Below are 18616 nucleotides of genomic sequence, written 5' to 3' on the forward strand. Positions count from 1 at the left end.
ATAGAGTCGGTGCCCTCTAGTCCTTGATGGGAAAGGGGCAGGGGAGTGGGATTAATTGGGCAGCTCCGTCAAAGGGCTGGCAAACGCACGATGGCTGTATGGTCTCCCTCAGTGCTGAGTCAGAGTACCGCCTCTAATGTTAAGTGTCACGTGTTCAAACCCTGTGCATAGGGGAGGAATAGAATGCATTACAGGATCTCTACAGTGCAGAACGAGGCCATTCGGCCCATCGTGTCTGTACTGGTTCATCTCACTCCCCTGCTTTATCCCCGTGATCTTGAACATTCTTTCTTTTCAGACAACAACACTTTTGAATACCTCGATCAAACTGGCCTCCACCACCCTCTCAGGAAGTTTGTTCCGGAACTCCAGCCGCCCCCTGGGTGAAAAGATTTTTTCCTCACATCACTTCTGCTCCTCTTGCCCACCATTTTGAATCTGTGCCCTCTCGTCCTTGACGCTCTCTTGAGCGTGAACAGTTTCTCACTATTTACCCTTGCCATGCCATCAGCGTCCTGGAGGTTGTTTCCACTGGCGGGTGAAAGCAGAACTAGGGGGCACAGCCTCAAAATGAGGGGGAGCAGATTTAGGATTGAGCTGAGGAGGAACTTCTTCACCCAAAGGGTTGTGAATCTGTGGAATTCCCTGCCCAGTGAAGCAGCTGGGGCTACCTCGTTGAATGTTTTTAAAGCAAAGGTAGATAGATTTTTGAACAGTAAAGGAATAAAAGGTCACGGTCAGCGGGCGGGTAAGTGGAGCCGAGTCCGCCAAAAGATCAGCCATGATCTCATTGAATGGCGGAGCAGGCTCGAGGGGCCAGGTGGCCGACTCCTGCTCCTAGTTCTTGTGTTCTTAATAGCTCCCTCAAGTCTCCTCCCAACCTTTTCCCAAGGAAAACAGTCCCAACCTCTCCAGTCTATCCTCGTAGCTACAGTTCTTTATCCCTAGAATTCCTCTTTTCTTTAAAATAAATTTAGAATACCCGATTATTTTTTCCAATTAAGGGGTAATTTAGCATGGCCAATCCACCTAACTTGCAAATCTTTGGGTTGTGAGGGTGAAACTCACGCAGACACGGGGAGCACATGCAAACTCCAGACGGACAGTGACCCAGGGCCGGGTTTCGAACCCTGGTCCTCAGCGCCATAGGCAACAATGCTAACCACTGTGCCACCGTGCTGCCCTCCTAGAGTCCTTCTTGTGAATCTCCTCTGTACTCTCTCCAATGCCTTCATATCCTTCCTCTAATATGGCACCCAGAACTGGACGCAATACTCCAGATGAGATCTAACTAGAGTCTTGTACAAGTTCAAGATGATCTCCTTACTGTTGTACTCAATGCTTCAATTAATATATGCTTATTGACTGCTCTCTCAACATCCCCTTCCACCTTCACAGACTATTGTGTATGTACACCGAGGTCCTTCTGTTCCTGCACCTCCTTTAGCGTTTCTCTCTTTATTTTATACTCTCACCATGGGCGAAATTATCCGGAAACGGCGCAATGTCCGCCGACTGGCGACCAAAACGGCGCCAATCAGACTGGCATCGCGCCGCCCCAAAGGTGCGGAATGCTCCGCATCTTTGGGGGCCGAGCCCCAACATTGAGGGGCTAGGCCGACGCCGGAGGAATTTCCGCCCCGCCAGCTGGCGGAAACGGTCTTTGTTGCCCCGCCAGCTGGCACGGAAATGACATCTCCGGGCGGCGCATGCGCGGGAGCGTCAGCAGCCGCTGACAGTTTCCCACGCATGCGCAGTGGAGGGAGTCTCTTCCACCTCCGCCATGGTGGAGACCGTGGCGGAGGCGGAAGGGAAAGAGTGCCCCCACAGCACAGGCCCGCCCGCGGATCGGTGGGCCCCGATCGCAGGCCAGGCCACCGTGGGGGCTCCCCCCGGGGCCAGATCGCCCTGCGCCCCCGCCCAGGACCCCGGAGCCCGCCCGCGCCGCCTTGTCCCGCCGGTAAGGTAGGTGATTTAATTTACGCTGGCGGGACAGGCAATTTATCGGCGGGACTTTGGCCCATCCGGGCCGGAGAATCGAGCGGGGGGGGCCCGCCAACCGGCGTGCCGCGATTCCCGCCCCCGCCGAATATCCGGTGCCGGAGACTTCGGCAACCGGCGGGGACGGGATTCACGCCAGTCCCCGGCGATTCTCCGACCCGGCGGGGGGTCGGAGAATGTCGCCCCATATTCTTCCTGCCAAAATGAATCACCTGACACTTAGACATAGAATTTACAGTGCAGAAGGAGGCCATTCGGCCCATCGAGTCTGCACCGGCTCTTGGAAAGAGCACCCTACCGAAGGTCCAAACCTCCACCCTATCCCCATAACCCCACCTAATCCCCATAACCCAGTAACCCCACCCTACGGGCAATTTTGGACACTATGGGCAATTTAGCATGGCCAATCCACCTAACCCGCACATCTTTGGACTGTGGGAGGAAACCGGAGAACCCGGAGGAAACCCACGCACACACGGGGAGAACGTGCAAACTCCGCACAGACAGTGACCCAAGCCGGAATCGAACCTGGGACCCTGGAGCTCTGCATTGAACTTCATCTGCCACTTGTCAGCCCAATCCGCCAGCACACCCACGTCCTTTTGAAGTTCACAATTATCCTCATCACAGTTGATAAAGTTCCAAATCTTTTTATCATCTGCAAATTTTGAAATCACGCCCTGAACGCCACGGTCTAGGTCATTAATATACCAGCAAGAGCAAGGATCCCAACACTGACCCCTGGTGGCTCTCTGTTTACTGCGACTCAGTCACATTCTTATCCAAGTGGCTAATTTGACATCAGCACCTTGACGTTTCCGAGGCGAGTTACTGCCCCTTTCACTCTGTGAGTGCGTGTGTGCGTTGAGTGAGACACGGTGGAGCTTGCCTGAGCTGCTCCCCCTACAGTAGCCGATTCACCAGCCATGGCCCTCCCTGTGAAGAGGATTGCATTTTATCTGTTGGCTCAGTCACATCTCCCGGGAAATGAAAATGAAAAAATGAAAAATCGCTTGTTGTCACAAATAGGCTTCAAATGAAGTTACTGTGAAAAGCCCCTAGTCGCCACATTCCGGCGCCTGTTCGGGGAGGCTGTTACGGGAATCGAACCGTGCTGCTGGCCTGATTTCAAAGCCAGCGATGCAGCCCTGTATCTTAAAGATTTCAGACAAACAGCAGCCGATCTGCACCTGGCCAATTCCCAGAAACAAGGTTGAGCTATTTTTAATGATGTTATTACTGAGACACAACGCTCTCTCGTTACTGTACTGACGTGCCAGCCTAGATTAAACGTCTGCTGCGCGGCTTTCTAACACAAATCTGTGTCTCGGATTGTCCGCGCCATGTGAATCGTCCAAAACCCTGCTGCCCATATCCTAACGCACAGTGCCAGGTCCTGCTCCCCTTTCACCCCTTGTGCCCGCTGATCACCTGGGTCACCTGAGGAAGGAGCTGAGCTCCAAAAGCTAGTGATTCGAAACAAACCTGTTGGACTTTAACCTGGTGTTGTAAGACTTCTAACAGTGCCCACCCCGGTCCAACACCGGCATCTCCACATCATAGAAAGAGTGCAGAAGAGTTTACGAGGATGCTACCAGGACTTGATGGTCTGAGTTATAAGGAGAGGCTGGATAGGCTGGGACTTTTTTCCCTGGAGCGTAGGAGGCTTAGGGGTGATCTTATAGAGGTCTATAAAATAATTAGGAGCATAGATAAGGTAGACAGTCAACACCTTTTCCCAAAGGTAGAGGAGTCTAGAACTAGAGGGTGTAGGTTTAAGGTGAGAGGGGAGAAATACGAAAGAGACCAGAGGGGAAATTTCTTCACACAGAGGGTGGTGAGCATCTGGAACGGGCTGCCAGAGGCAGTGGGAGAGGCGGGTACTATTTTTCCATTAAAAAACAATGGGCAGGGTGGGTATAGAGGGGTATGGGCCAAATGTGGGCAAGTGGGACTAGCTTAGTGATAGAAACAGGGCGGCTTGGACAAGCTGGGCCGAAGGGCCTGTTTCCATGCTGTAAACATCTATGACTCTATGAATCTATCTCGATAACCTCCAACTCCTTTGAGATGTGTCTGCTTCTCCAGTACTGGATTCTTGAGCATCCGGATAGGCGGACGCTTTTTCCCAGGGCAGAGGGGTCAATTACTCGGGGGCATAGGTTTAAGGTGCGAGGGGCAAAGTTTAGAGGAGATGTGCGAGAGAGGTTTTTTACGCAGAGGGTAGTGGGTGCCTGGAACTCCGGAGGAGGTGGTGGAAGCAGGGACGATAGGGACGCTGAAGAGGCACCTTTACAAATACATGAATAGGATGGGAATTTTTGTTTTATTCGTTCACGGGATGTGGGCGTCGCTGGCTGGGCATTTATTGCCCATCCCAGAGGGCATTTAAGAGTCAATCACATTGCTGTAGATCTGGAGTCACATGTAGGCCAGACCAGGTAAGGACGACAGGGTGGCACGTGGCGCAGTAGTTAGCACTGGGACTGCGACGCTGAGGACCCGGGTTCGAATCCCGGCCCCCTGTCCGTGTGGAGTTTGCACATTCTCCCCGTGTCTGTGTGGGTTTCGCCCCCAAATCACAAAGATGTGTAGGTTAGGTGGATTGGCCATGCTAAATTGCCCCTTGATTGGGAAAAAAAATAATTGGGTACTCTAAAATTGACAAACAAATCTTTTAATTCCAGATTATTTTTTACTGAATTTAAATTTCACCACCTGCAAGGTAGGATTCGAACCCATGTCCCCAGAGCATTAATCTGGCTCTCTGGATTACTCGTCCAGCGACAATATCACTGTGCCACCGCCTCCCCTAGAGGGATATGGACCCCTGAAGTGCAGAAGGTTTTAGTTTGGACAGGCACCGTGATCAGTGCAGGCTTGGAGGGGCCGAATGGCCTGTTCCTGTGCTGAACAGTTCTTTGTTTTTTGTTCTCTCCCCAATAACCAGGGGCTGGTTTAGCACAGGGCTAAATTGCTGGCTTTTAAAGTAGACCAAGGCAGGCCCAGCACAGTTCAATTCCCGTACCAGCCTCCCCGAACAGGCGCCGGAATGTGGCGACTAGGGGCTTTTCACAGTAACTTCATTTGAAGCCTACTTGTGACAATAAGCAATTTTCATTTCATTTCATTTTAATCGTCCTGCTGTTAGTCCCAAAGAGAGTAATGACCCAGGGTTTGGGAATCCCTGCCCTGAACTCTGGAATTGCCACCCTAAACCTCTCTACCTCTGGAGCTAGTCTTTGTCCACTTGCAGACACATCTCTACAGGAACACACATGTTCACCTCCAAACAATAACCACAGTCAGTCTCCTACACGTAGGAACACTAGTGAATTGCCAGTTAATGTCCATCACCTGAATACGTTTAAATGATTAATTATGTACAATCAACACTCCTAACCGTCTGGAGTTTACTCCTTGCAACTTACCGCTTTGACCAAGCTTTCACTCACCTCTCCCTTCCCATATCGCCTTGGTGTGGCTTCATGTCACATTTTGTTGAAGCAACATGTGACGCTTTACTAGTTTAAAGACATGATGTGGAGATGCCGGCGTTGGACTGGGGTGAGCACAGTACGAAGTCTTACAACACCAGGTTAAAGTCCAACAGGTTTGTTTCGATGTCACTAGCTTTCGGAGCGCTGCTCCTTCCTCAGGTGAATGAAGAGGTCTGTTCCAGAAACACATATATAGACAAATTCAAAGATGCCAAACAATGCTAGGAATGTGAGCATTAGCAGGTGATTAAATCTTTACAGATCCAGAGATGGGGTAACCCCAGGTTAAAGAGGTGTGAATTGTGTCAAGCCAGGACAGTTGGTAGGATTTCGCAGGCCAGATGGTGGGGGATGAATGTAATGTGACATGAATCCCAGGTCCCGGTTGAGGCCGCACTCATGTGTGCGGAACTTGGCTATAAGTTTCTGCTCGGCGATTCTGCGTTGTCGCGGGTCCTGAAGGCCGCCTTGGAGAACGCTTACCCGGAGATCAGAGGCTGAATGCACACTTCAGCAGTCAAGGGCATTCAGACCTCTTTAACCTGGGGTTACCCCATCTCTGGATCTGTAAAGATTTAATCACCTGCTAATGCTCGCATTCCAAGCATTGTTTGGCATCTTTGAATTTGTCTATATATGTGTTTCTGGAACATACCTCTTCATTCACCTGAGGAAGGAGCAGCGCTCCGAAAGCTAGTGACATCGAAACAAACCTGTTGGACTTTAACCTGGTGTTGTAAGACTTCGTACTGTAGTTTAAAGACGTTCATAGAATTTACAGTTCAGAAGGAAGCCATTCGGCCCATCAAGTCTGCACCGGTTCTTTGAACGAGCACCCTATCCAAGCCCACACCTCCACCCTATTCCCATAACCCCACCCAACCCAACACTAAGGGCAATTTTGGACACTAAGGGCAATTTAGCGTGGCCAATCCACCTAACCTGCACATCTTTAGACTGTGGGAGGAAACCGGAGCACCCGGAGGAAACCCACGCACACACGGGGAGGATGTGCAGACTCCGCACAGACAGTGACTCAGCGGGGAATCGAACCTGGGACCCTGGCGCTGTGAAGCCACAGTGCTATCCACTTGTGCTACCGTGCTGCTCCCATTTTCTATGTTTCTATGTTTGGTGATCCCTCCCCTTGTAACAATCAGACTTCCAACTGTGTCAGACACTCGAGGTTCCTGGCAGAGGAAAATGAGATATTTCAGTAACACCTTTTATCACATTGTGGGAAATCACAGCACTGTTTCTCATGCACAGTGAATGTGCTGTGACGGTTAGCAATAGCAACTAGCAATATGTACAAACTGTTTAACCTGCTTAGCTATCTCCTAATTACACATAAAACCTTGAACGCACAGGGCACTTTTCGAAAAAGAATGTTAAATGTCTTTTTTTTAAAAAAATCTGTTTCTGTATGAAGTCTGCTGTGAACATGTTGCCCTTTTGACTGTGTTTCATTAGCGCTTTTAACCGTAGTAAACGTCCCACCGTGCCTTACAGGGGTGTCATCAGCTGAAAGTCTGCCACCAAACCACATGAGCTGTTAGGTTTGGTGCTTGAAGAGTTGGGTTTTGAAGAAGTGTCAGGAAAGAAGAGATAGAGAGCTGGAAAGGGAGAGAGGTTTAGCGACGGAATTCCAAGGGGGGGTTGCCGTTTTCCACAGGAGTAATGAAGGAACCAGAGCCAAGTCCACAAAAGGAAAATTTGGTGCCTCTTCGATCGGCCTTCTGGACCACTCTCCTGGGCTAGCTCCACAGTGTTCGCTCCTGTCTTATCCCAACCTCAAACTCCCAGAGCCACAGAACCACAAAGCGGAGTCTTTGGGCGAGATGCCCCGATTCCCGACGGCGATTCCGTAATCGGCGATCGGCGGAGGATCCACTTTTACGCCAGTTATACGCGGGATTCGCATGCTCCGCCCACTCCGAAACGGCGCCATCGCGGTGCGCGCCGCACGCCTTTGGGACGGCCCCAGGACGTCACCTGAAGGCCCCCCCCCGATGCTCCGCCCCCGTTGGGCCGGGTTCACAAGCGCGCGGTCGACGTGTGGTCCCCGCCGTGCGGGAACCCGGCGTGGCGGCTGCGGACTGTATCCAGCGCCGCCACAGTTGGGCGGGAGCCGTGCCGCTGGCCCGGGGGGGGGGGGGGGCAGGGGCAGCGAGAGGGTGTCCGGGGGCACTAGCTGGCAGGTTGGGTCCGCGCACGGCTGGCACCATGTTTTACGGCACGACCGCTGCAGGGCGTCAACATGCGCGGCCACGGACCCGGCAATTCTCCGCCCGATTATTTTGTGGAGGCCGGGCGATTTACGCGACGCAGCTGCTAGACACTCACCGGTGACGGGCACCGGTGATTTATTCCATGTAAAAGGGCAGAGATCCTCGGTTCTCAGCATCAGAATCGGAGGATCTGGTCATTTATTTTCATTCGTTTACAGGCTGTGGGTGCCCAGCATTTATTAACCATTACTAGCTGCCCGAGAAGTGAGTGGAGGGGCAGAGAGAAACAATGAAAGACAGTGACAGAGAGAGAGAGAGAGACAGAGGCAGGAACATCATGAGAGGCAGGTACAGAGAAAGAGGAGAAGACAGATGGGGACAAAGACAGAGACAGAAAGAGAGAGGGTATTTTTAAAAACTAATTTATGGGATGTTGGTGTCATGTATTGGTAGGCCAACATTTATTGCCCATCACTAATTGCCCTTCAGAAGGTGGTGGTGAGCTGCCTTCTTGAACCGCTGCAGTCCCTGAGGTGTAGGTACACCCACAGTGCTGTTAGGGAGGGAGTTCCAGGATGTTGCCCCAGCGACAGTGAAGGAATGGCGATACATTTCCAAGTCAGGCTGGTGAGTGGCTTGGAGGGGAACCTCCAGGTGGTGGGGTTCCCAGGTATCTGCTGCTCTTGTCCTTCTAGATGGTAGCGGTCGTGAGTTTGGAAGGTGCTGCCTCAGGAGTGAAAGGGAGACAGCGACAAAAGGAGACAAATAATGAGTGATCGAGAATGACAGAAGGGGAGAGAAAAAGAGACGAATAGTGAGAGGGAGAGAAAGGGACAGGGGTAAGAAGACAGGTAGAGAGAGGGAGAACGCAGGACGGAGAGGGGCAGAAGGGAGTGAGAAAGTGAAAGAGAGACACAGGGCGATCGACAGATGGACTGAGAGAGAGTGAAAGGACAGACAGGAAGAGAAAGAGAGAGTGAGTGAGAGAGAGAAGGACAGAAAGAGAGTGAAAGGCAGCTGAGGACAGAGACTGCTGGTATGGCTCAGTTGTTTACTGAGCCACTTCAGCAGCAGTGAAAGAGTTAACCACATTAAGGTGGAATTAAATAACACCGTGAATAACACCATCACCTTGTCAATTAGCTCGGCCACAAATGTCTCCAAGTCGGAGCCGTGGACATGCAGCCCGGTTCGTGACACAGAGGCCCTATCTGATCTGGCAATCACCCATTACAGGTGACTGGTGGATGCAGGACATGTCTGGACTGGACCAGTCAGCGCTGTCCCGTCTATCGCCCCCTAATGCCATTGGCTAGGATTTACACCCACACTGTAACCCTTGACTGACCCCTGCTGGCAGAATGGGTATTGCAGCAGCAAGCTGTACCACCTGCTAAACACAAGGAACTCTTCCTCTATTTTAAAAGGATCCAAAATTGCGGGAAGCTTATGCCCGATTTGGCAGTAACACTTTCTGTTGACAGATGTCACTCATTGCAGTCTTCATTGATAGGAAAGGGCTTTAAGCTCCTTCTCGATTCTCTGTTCCCGTTGCCAGCGATAGCGAGGCAATCTCGCAACGAAGGATCCCGCCAGATTTGTTTGACCTTTTCTCTGTGAACATCTCGAAGGAGAATAGAAACACCTGAGTTTGTAAAATATCTCTCACAACCTCAGGGTATCCCCAATCGCTTTACAGCCAATGAATGATACGGGGCGAGAGTTCTGGTCACTACTCAGAACTCAGTCATTAGGGCAGCACGGTTGTAGGGGCAGCACGGTAGCACAAGTGATTAGCACTGTGGCTTCACAGCGCCAGGGTCCCAGGTTCGATTCCCTGCTGGGTCACTGTCTGTGCGGAGTCTGCACGTTCTCCCCGTGTCTGCGTGGGTTTCCTCCGGGTGCTCCGGTTTCCTCCCACAGTCCAAAGGCATGCAGGTTAGGAGGATTGGCTATGCTAAATTGCCCTTAGTGTCCAAAAAAGGTTAGGAGGGTTACTGGGATAGGGTGAAAGTGAGAGCTTAAGTGGGTTGGTGAAGACTTGATGGGCCGAATGGCCTCCTTCTGCACTGTATGTTTTAATTAAGGGACAATTTAGCGTGGCCAATCCACCTGTCTTGCACATCTTTGGATTGTGGGGGCAAAACCCACGCAAACATGGGGAGAATGTGCAAACTCCACACAGACAGTGACCCAGAGCTGGGATCGAACCTGGGACCTCGGCGCCGTGAGACTGCAGTGCTATCCCACTGCGCCACCGTGCTGTGATAGTGAACAGTTTTATCAGTGAGAAGGTTGAAGGGTAATTATTGGTCAGGACAACGGGGATAGATTCTCTGCTTTTCTTTCACTTGTGCCCTTGGAGTTTTTATAACAAGATGGCAGACATGGGGCGTCATTCTCCGACCCCCAGCCGGTTCGGAGAATGGCCGTTGGCCGCCGTGAATCCCGCCCCCGCCGAAGTCTCCGGTACCGGATATTGGGCGGGGGCGGGAATCGGGCCGCGCCGGTTGGCGGGACCCCCCGCTCAATTCTCCGGCCCGGATGGGCCGAAGTCCCGCCCAGAAATTGCCTGTCCCACCGGCGTAAATCAAAGCTGGTATTTACCGGCGGGACCAGGCGGCGTGGGCGGGCTCCGGGGTCCTGGGGGGGGGGGGAGCGCGGGGCGATCTGACCCCGGGGGGTGCCCCCACGGTGGCCTGACCCGCGATCGGGGCCCACCGATCCGCGGGCGGGCCTGTGCCGTGGGGGCACTCTTTCCCTTCCGCCTCCACCATGGCGGAGGCGGAAGAGACTCTCCCCACTGCACATGCGCGGGAAACTGTCGGCGGCCGCTGACGCTCCCGCGCAAGCGCCGCATTTCCGCGCCAGCTGGCAGGGCACCAAACGCCATTTCCGCCAGCTGGCGGGGCGGAAATTCCTCCGGCGTCGGCCTAGCCCCTCAATGTTGGGGCTCGGCCCCCAAAGAGGCGGAGTATTCCGCACCTTTGGGCCGGCGCGATGCCCGTCTCATTGGCGCCGTTTTTGCCGCCAGTCGGCGGACATCGTGCCGTTGGGGGAGAATTTCACCCATTATCTCCGACAACGCGGCCCTCCCTCAGTACTGACTGTCCGACACAGATAGATAGAGTTCATAGAATTTATAGTGCAGAAGGAGGCCATTCAGCCCATCGAGTCACCGGCCCTTGGAAAAAGCACCCTACATAGGCCCCTACCTCCACCCTATTCCTTCACATCCACCTTATCCCCGTAACCCCATCGAACCATTTTTGGACACTAAGGGCGATTTAGCATGGCCGATCCACCTAACCTGCACATCTTTGGACTGTGGGAGGAAACCGGAGCACCCGGAGGAACCCCACGCACACACGGGGAGGATGTGCAGACTCCGCACAGACAGTGACCCAAGCCGGGAATTGAACCTGGGACTCTGGAGCTGTGAAGCAACTATGCTACCATGCTGCAGTGACAGTGCAGTACCTCCCTCAGTACCGACCCTCTGACAGTGCAGCACTCCCTCAGTACTGACCCTCTGACAGTGCAGCACTCCCTCAGTACTGATCCTCTGACAGTGCAGCACTCCCTCAGTACTGACCCTCTGACAGTGCAGCACTCCCTCAGTACTGACCCTCTGATAGTGCAGCACTCCCTCAGTATTGATCCTCTGACAGTGCAGTACTCCCTCAGTACTTGCCCTCTGACAGTGCGGCACTCCCTCAGTACTGACCCTCTGACACTGCAGCACTCCCTCAGTACTGACCCTCTGACACTGCAGCACTCCCTCAGTACTGACCCTCTCACAGTGCAGCACTCTCTCAGTACTGACCCTCTGACAGTGCAGCACTCCCTCAGTACTGACCCCCTGACAGTGCAGTACTCCCTCAGTACTGACCCTCTGACAGTGCAGCACTCTCTCAGTACTGACACTGTGACAGTGCAGCACTCTCTCAGTACTGACCCTCTGACAGTGCAGCACTCCCTCAGTACTGACCCTCTGACACTGCAGCACTCCCTCAGTACTTGCCCTCTGACAGTGCAGCGCTCCCTCAGTATTGATCCTCTGACAGTGCAGCACTCCCTCAGTACTTGCCCTCTGTCAGTGCAGCACTCCCTCAGTACTGACCCTCTGACAGTGCAGCACTCCCTCAGTACTGACCCTCTGACAGTGCAGCACTCCCTCAGTACTGACCCTCTGACAGTGCGGCGCTCCCTCAGTACTGACCCTCTGACAGTGCAGCGCTCCCTCAGTACTGCCCCTCTGACAGTGCAGCACTGCCTCAGTGCTGACCGTCTGACAGTGCGGCACTCCCTCAGTACTGACCCTCTGACAGTGCAGCTTTCCCTCAGTACTGACCCTCTGACAGTACAGCACTCCCTCAGTACTGACCCTCTGACAGTGCGGCACTCCCTCAGTTCTGACCCCCTGACAACCAGTTGCCCCACCACCAACATCCCATGTGACATTCACTGCTCCCTTAATGGTCCAAACTACTGGTGTAACCGGTCCCTACGATCTCTGCAATCCCTGTCAGCCCTCCAAACTACAGAGATCTCTGCGTTACTCCAATTCTGGCCTCTTCAACATCCCCCAATTTCCACCTCTGCATCGATGTAGGCCTTCGCTGCCTGGGTCGTAAACTCTGAAATTCCTTCCCTAACCTCTTTTCATTTTCTTTTTCTAAAAAAAATTTAGTGTACCTAATTCAATTTTTCCAATGAAGGGGCAATTTAGCGCGGCCAATCCACCTCGCCTGCCCATCTTTGGGTTGTGGGGGCGACACCCACGCAGACACTGGGAAAGCCCCTAAATTTCTCTGCTTCGTTACGGCCTCGCTGTTTGATCAAACCTGTGGCCCTGGTGTCTCCCTGTGTGCCTCAGTGTTGGATTGTGTTTGGTGAATGCTCCTGTGTAGGGTCCGGGGATGTTTCACTGCATTGAAGAGGCTATATAAATGCAAGCTGTTGTTGTTGTCGTTGAACTCTGCATGTTCTCTCACCCAGGTTCGGAACCTTTGAGTTCCTGAGTAACCAGATTCGCGATGCACAGGGCAGATTAAGCAGCCGGCAAAGTGTCCTGTGTGGCCTGGGAGCTGGGGTCTTCGAGGCGGTGTTGGTGGTCTGCCCAATGGAGACGGTGAAGGTAATTCAGCTCATCTCGCTCATTTGCCCCCCCCCCCCCCCACACACACACACAAACTCGCCTTCAACGTCTTCGTCCTTCAACCCTCCTTCCCAGTTCCCACCCTAATTCCTCAGGCCCGCATCATCAATATCCCACAGAAACGCGAGTCCAGCCTAGCCAGCGATCCATTCCGCCTCTGGATCCCGCGTCGCTTCTGAGGCCCAGCATTGTATTGTCCGTCCCTCGTTGCCTCTGGTTGCAAGCGGATGGGGGGGGGGGGTTTGAAGGGCCAACCACGTCACTGTGTTGGGCGAGTGGGCCCGTGCAGTTCACAGAGATGCAGGCGGGTAGTGGGAATAGGCCGCAGCACTGAGGCAGGGGCTGTGATGGGCCTCGAGGTGTCTGGGTGGGTGTGGGGGGAGCACACATTTAGGCAGCAGTTCCCCCCCCCCTGAGCACTCTCCAGTGGTGACCACTTGCCGGGATATGTAGGCCCCGCAGACTACACCATGTTCAGCCGCGTGGCCTGCTGCTGTCAGTGAACCCTTCACGCACCCTCCGAGATCTCTGCGCTCCTCCAATTCCGGCCTCTTCTGAATCCCTGATCTTAGTTGTGCCGTCGGCGGACGTGCCTTCAGCTGCTTGGGCACCAAGCTTTGGAATTCCCTCTCTAAACCTCTCCTCCTGTCACTCCTCCTTTAAGATGCTGGCCAATCATCCCCCGCCCCCCCCCCCCCCGCCCTCCCCGCCCACTGAATAAACGTGTGTCCTAATATCTCCTGAGGCAGGTCGGTGTCACATTCTGACTGCTAACTTTCCTGGGAAGCACCTTGGCGCATTTTGCAGCTTGAAAGGTGCTACTTAAATGCAGGTTGTTGTTGTGAGGCTGGTCGCCAAAAGCCCAGACCACGGAACTCCCACAGAGGAACGGAGGAGGATGTACAGCACCCCCCCCCCGAGCCTGGTCCACCTTTCAGTTAGGCCAAGGCTTAAGTAGGCTGCTCTTTCAGAGGGTTGGTGCAGGCTCGATGGGCCGAATGGCCTCCTTCTGCACTGTAATGATTCTATTCTTCTATAACAATACCCCTGGTGAGAGGGACATTTCCGATTGATGATCTTTGGTCAGAACTAAAAATTTAGTCCCCTCAGGCTTGACAGCTCTTTTGTGAGAGAGAACATTCCGGATTGACACTCCCCTTTGTGGGAAGACGTGTGGCGAAATTCTCCTACCCGCCCCGCCACATTTCTGCCCCGACCGGCCGGCGGGAGTCTCCGTAACACCGGCCGGTCAATGGGGTTCCCCATTGTGGTGCAGCCCCACGCCGTCGGGAAACCCCCGGGCGCCGGCAAAACGGAGACTCCCGCCGGCGGAGAATGACGCCCGTGCTTCCTGACGTCACTCCTGAACTTGGATTGTAAGATTTTGACCATTTGCTCTGATCGACCTTGTCAGCTCCATGAATCATCTCAGGCAGATAACCCCTTGAAAGGGCATTTAAAAAATACAATAGATCTTCCCTACCTGTTATTATTTAGGAATTGGGAGCTTCGGATGTCTCTAAGCCTGCTGGCTGCTTCGTGTCTCCTGCTGCTTTTTGGCCTGATGATCTTTTGATAGCCTCAAGGTTTTGAAGGAGATCGTGAGGTAAAGTGGATCTCGCTCCCGCAGAGAGTGGGGAGAGTGTGGAACTCGCTCCCGCAGAGAGTGGGGAGAATGTGGAACTCGCTCCCACAGGGAGTGGGGAGAATGTGGAACTCGCTCCCACAGGGAGTGGGGAGAGTGTGGAACTCACTCCCACAGGGAGTGGGGAGAATGTGGAACTCGCTCCCGCAGAGAGTGGGGAGAATGTGGAACTCGCTCCCACAGAGAGTGGGGAGAATGTGGAACTCGCTCCCGCAGAGAGTGGGGAGAATGTGGAACTCGCTCGCACGGGGAGTGGGGAGAATGTGGAACTCGCTCCCGCAGAGAGTGGGGAGAATGTGGAACTCGCTCCCGCAGAGAGTGGGGAGAATGTGGAACTCTCTCCCGCAGAGAGTGGGGAGAATGTGGAACTCGCTCCCGCAGAGAGTGGGGAGAATGTGGAACTCGCTCCCGCAGAGAGTGGGGAGAATGTGGAACTCTCTCCCGCAGAGAGTGGGGAGAATGTGGAACTCGCTCCCGCAGAGAGTGGGGAGAATGTGGAACTCGCTCCCGTAGAGAGTGTGGGGAATGTGGAACTCGCTCCCACAGGGAGTGGGGAGAATGTGGAACTCGCTCGCACGGGGAGTGGGGAGAATGTGGAACTCGCTCCCGCAGAGAGTGGGGAGAATGTGGAACTCGCTCCCGCAGAGAGTGGGGAGAATGTGGAACTCGCTCCCGTAGAGAGTGGGGAGAATGTGGAACTCGCTCCCACAGGGAGTGTGGGGAATGTGGGACTCGCTCCCGCAGAGAGTGGGGGGAATGTGGAACTCGCTCCCGCAGACAGTGGGGAGAATGTGGAACTCGCTCCCGCAGGGAGTGGGGAGAATGTGGAACTCGCTCCAACAGGGAGTGGGGAGAATGTGGAACCCGCTCCCACAGGGAGTGGGGAGAATGTGGAACTCGCTCCAACAGGGAGTGGGGGGAATGTGGAACTCACTCCCACAGGGAGTGGGGGGAATGTGGGACTCGCTCCCACGGGGAGTGGGGAGAATGTGGAACCCGCTCCCACAGGGAGTGGGGAGAATGTGGAACTCGCTCCAACAGGGAGTGGGGGGAATGTGGAACTCACTCCCACAGGGAGTGGGGGGAATGTGGGACTCGCTCCCACAGGGAGTGTGGGGAATGTGGGACTCGCTCCCGCAGAGAGTGGGGAGAATGTGGGACTCGCTCCCACAGGGAGTGGGGAGAATGTGGGACTCGCTCCCACGGGGAGTGGGGAGAATGTGGAACTCGCTCCCATAGGGAATGGGGAGAATGTGGAACTCGCTCCCACAGGGAGTGGGGAGAATGTGGGACTCGCTCCCATAGGGAATGGGGAGAATGTGGAACTCGCTCCCATAGGGAATGGGGAGAATGTGGAACTCGCTCCCACAGGGAGTGGGGAGAATGTGGGACTCGCTCCCACGGGGAGTAGGGAGAATGTGGAACTCGCTCCCACAGGGAGTGGGGAGAATGTGGAACTCGCTCCCATAGGGAGTGGGGAGAATGTGGAACTTGCTCCCGTAGGGAGTGGGGAGAATGTGGAACTCACTCCCACAGGGAGTGGGGACAATGTGGAACTCGCTCCCACTGGGAGTGGGGAGAATGTGGAACCCGCTCCCACAGGGACAATATGGGACTCGCTCCCACAGGGAGTGGGGAGAATGTGGAACTCGCTCCCACAGGGAGTGGGGAGAATGTGGAACTCGCTCCCACAGGGAGTGGGGAGAATGTGGAACTCGCTCCCACAGGGAGTGGGGAGAATGTGGAACCCGCTCCCACAGGGAGAATATGGGACTCGCTCCCACAGGGAGTGGGGGGAATGTGGGACTCACTCCCACAGGGAGAGGGGAGAATGTGGGGCGTCATTCTCCGACCCCCCGCTGGGTCGGAGAATGGCCGTTGGCCGCCGTGAATCCCGCCCCCGCCCCCGCCGAAGTCTCCGAAGGGAGAAAAGTCGGCGGGGCGTTAATGGCGCCGCTGCCGCGGAGAATGTCACGGGTCTGCGCAAGGCAGCCGATTTTCGGCCTGCCGATATTCTCCCTTCCGGATGGGCCGAAGTCCCGTCGACGTGATGACCGTTCACGTCGACGTCAATCAAACCTCCTTTTCATCGGCGTGACCCGGTGCTCCAGGCTCACGCCGACCAGCGAGGAGGTGAGTGACGGCCTGGGGGGTTGGCTCTGGGCAGGAAATGGCGTGGCCGCAGACTGATTGCCTGAGGAGAGGTGTGTCTCGGCTTGTGTGTGTGTGCGGCGGGGGGGGGGGGGGGGGGGGGGGGTGGTTAGAGTAGGCTGGGCTCCGGGGGAGTGCCGGGAGGGGGTCCGTGCCGGGGTGGAGGTTGGGGGTTGGGGAGGGGGTCCGTGCCGGGGTGGAGGTTGGGGGGGTCCGTGCCGGGGTGGAGGTTGGGGAGGGGGTCCGTGCCGGGGTGGAGGTTGGGGAGGGGGTCCGTGCCGGGGTGGAGGTTGGGGGTTGTGGAGGGGGTCCGTGCCGGGGTGGAGGTTGGGGGGGGGGGTCCGTGCCGGGTTGGAGGTTGGGGGTTGGGGAGGGGTTCCGTGCCGGGGTGGAGGTTGGGGGGGGGGTCCGTGCTGGGGTGGAGGTTGGGGGTTGGGGAGGGGGTCCGTGCTGGGGTGGAGGTTGGGGGTTGGGGAGGGGGTCCGTGCCGGGGTGGAGGTTGGGGGTTGGGGAGGGGGTCCGTGCCGGGGTGGAGGTTGGGGGTTGGGGAGGGGGTCCGTGCCGGGGTGGAGGTTGGGGGTTGGGGAGGGGGTCCGTGCCGGGGTGGAGGTTGGGGGGGGGTCCGTGCCGGGGTGGAGGTTGGGGAGGGGGTCCGTGCCGGGGTGGAGGTTGGGGAGGGGGTCCGTGCCGGGGTGGAGGTTGGGGGTTGTGGAGGGGGTCCGTGCCGGGGTGGAGGTTGGGGGGGGGTCCGTGCCGGGGTGGAGGTTGGGGGTTGGGGAGGGGTTCCGTGCCGGGGTGGAGGTTGGGGGGGGGTCCGTGCTGGGGTGGAGGTTGGGGGTTGGGGAGGGGGTCCGTGCCGGGGTGGAGGTTGGGGGTTGGGGAGGGGGTCCGTGCCGGGGTGGAGGTTGGGGGTTGGGGAGGGGGTCCGTGCTGGGGTGGAGGTTGGGGGTTGGGGAGGGGGTCCGTGCCGGGGTGGGTGATGGGAGGGCAAATGAGTTGGTCCACCTGGCCAGGTGCCAGCCTCCAACAGTTGGATCCATGCGGTCCATGCCACCTGGCTGGGGGGAGGAGGGGATATGGGCAATGATGACATGTCGTCGTTCCCCTCCCCCCCACCAGGTCGTCATGTTTTCAGATCATCCAGCGATGTTGGCCGCCGTGGTGGCAGCCGCTCATGTCTATGTTGCCCTGGATGAGGAGGAGGAGGAGGAGGAGGAGGAGCGTGCCAGAGAGGCGGCGCAGGCTGCCGCAGAGGGGCAGGCGGCAGCCGCCCAGGCTGGAGGGACACCTGACCGACAGGACGAGGAGGGGGAGGAGGACGTCGCGGCCCCACGGCAACGGAGGCACCCGAGGGCGCCCCGTGTGTACCGGCCCCGGCAGTCATACCAGGACCTCACGGACCGGGAATGCAGGAGGAGACTCCGGATGAGCCGGGAAACCGTGGCACACATCTGCCACCTGCTGGCACACCTGTCACCGCGTGGCACTGGCGGGGGACACCCTCTCCCCGTGTCCGTCAAGGTTACGGTGGCCCTGAACTTTTATGCAACGGGGTCATTCCAGGCACCGAGTGGGGACCTGTCCGGCATATCGCAGACATCGGTGCATCGGTGCATCCGGGCAGTGACAGATGCCCTTTATGCCATGGCGCACCGCTACATCCGCTTCCCCGTGGACCGGGCCAGCCAAGATGCCCGGGCCGTGGGCTTCTCTGCCATTGCCGGGTTCCCCATGGTCCAGGGCGCGATCGATGGGATGCACGTCGCCGTGCGGCCACCTGCAGATAACAGGGCCGTGTTCACTAATAGGAAGGGGACCTATTCGATGAACGTACAGGTGGTCTGCGACCACCGCATGATGATCCTGCACGTCTGCGCCCGTTACCCAGGCAGTGTACACGACTCATTCGTGTTGTCGCGGTCATCCA

General features: G+C 56.0%; 1 protein-coding gene across 1 annotated transcript in view; it reads left to right on the plus strand.

Annotated features, from left to right (window-relative positions):
- The window catches only part of LOC140430856 (tricarboxylate transport protein, mitochondrial-like), a 181945-nt gene that overhangs the window by 102088 nt on the left and 61241 nt on the right, over positions 1-18616 (plus strand). The window contains exon 5 of the mRNA XM_072466029.1: positions 12734-12872. Coding sequence (XP_072322130.1) covers positions 12734-12872 — 139 coding nt within the window. The remainder of the gene's footprint in view (positions 1-12733; positions 12873-18616) is intronic.

This window comes from Scyliorhinus torazame, chromosome 1 (genome assembly GCF_047496885.1).
Source record: "Scyliorhinus torazame isolate Kashiwa2021f chromosome 1, sScyTor2.1, whole genome shotgun sequence".
Classification (NCBI taxonomy): domain Eukaryota; kingdom Metazoa; phylum Chordata; class Chondrichthyes; order Carcharhiniformes; family Scyliorhinidae; genus Scyliorhinus; species Scyliorhinus torazame.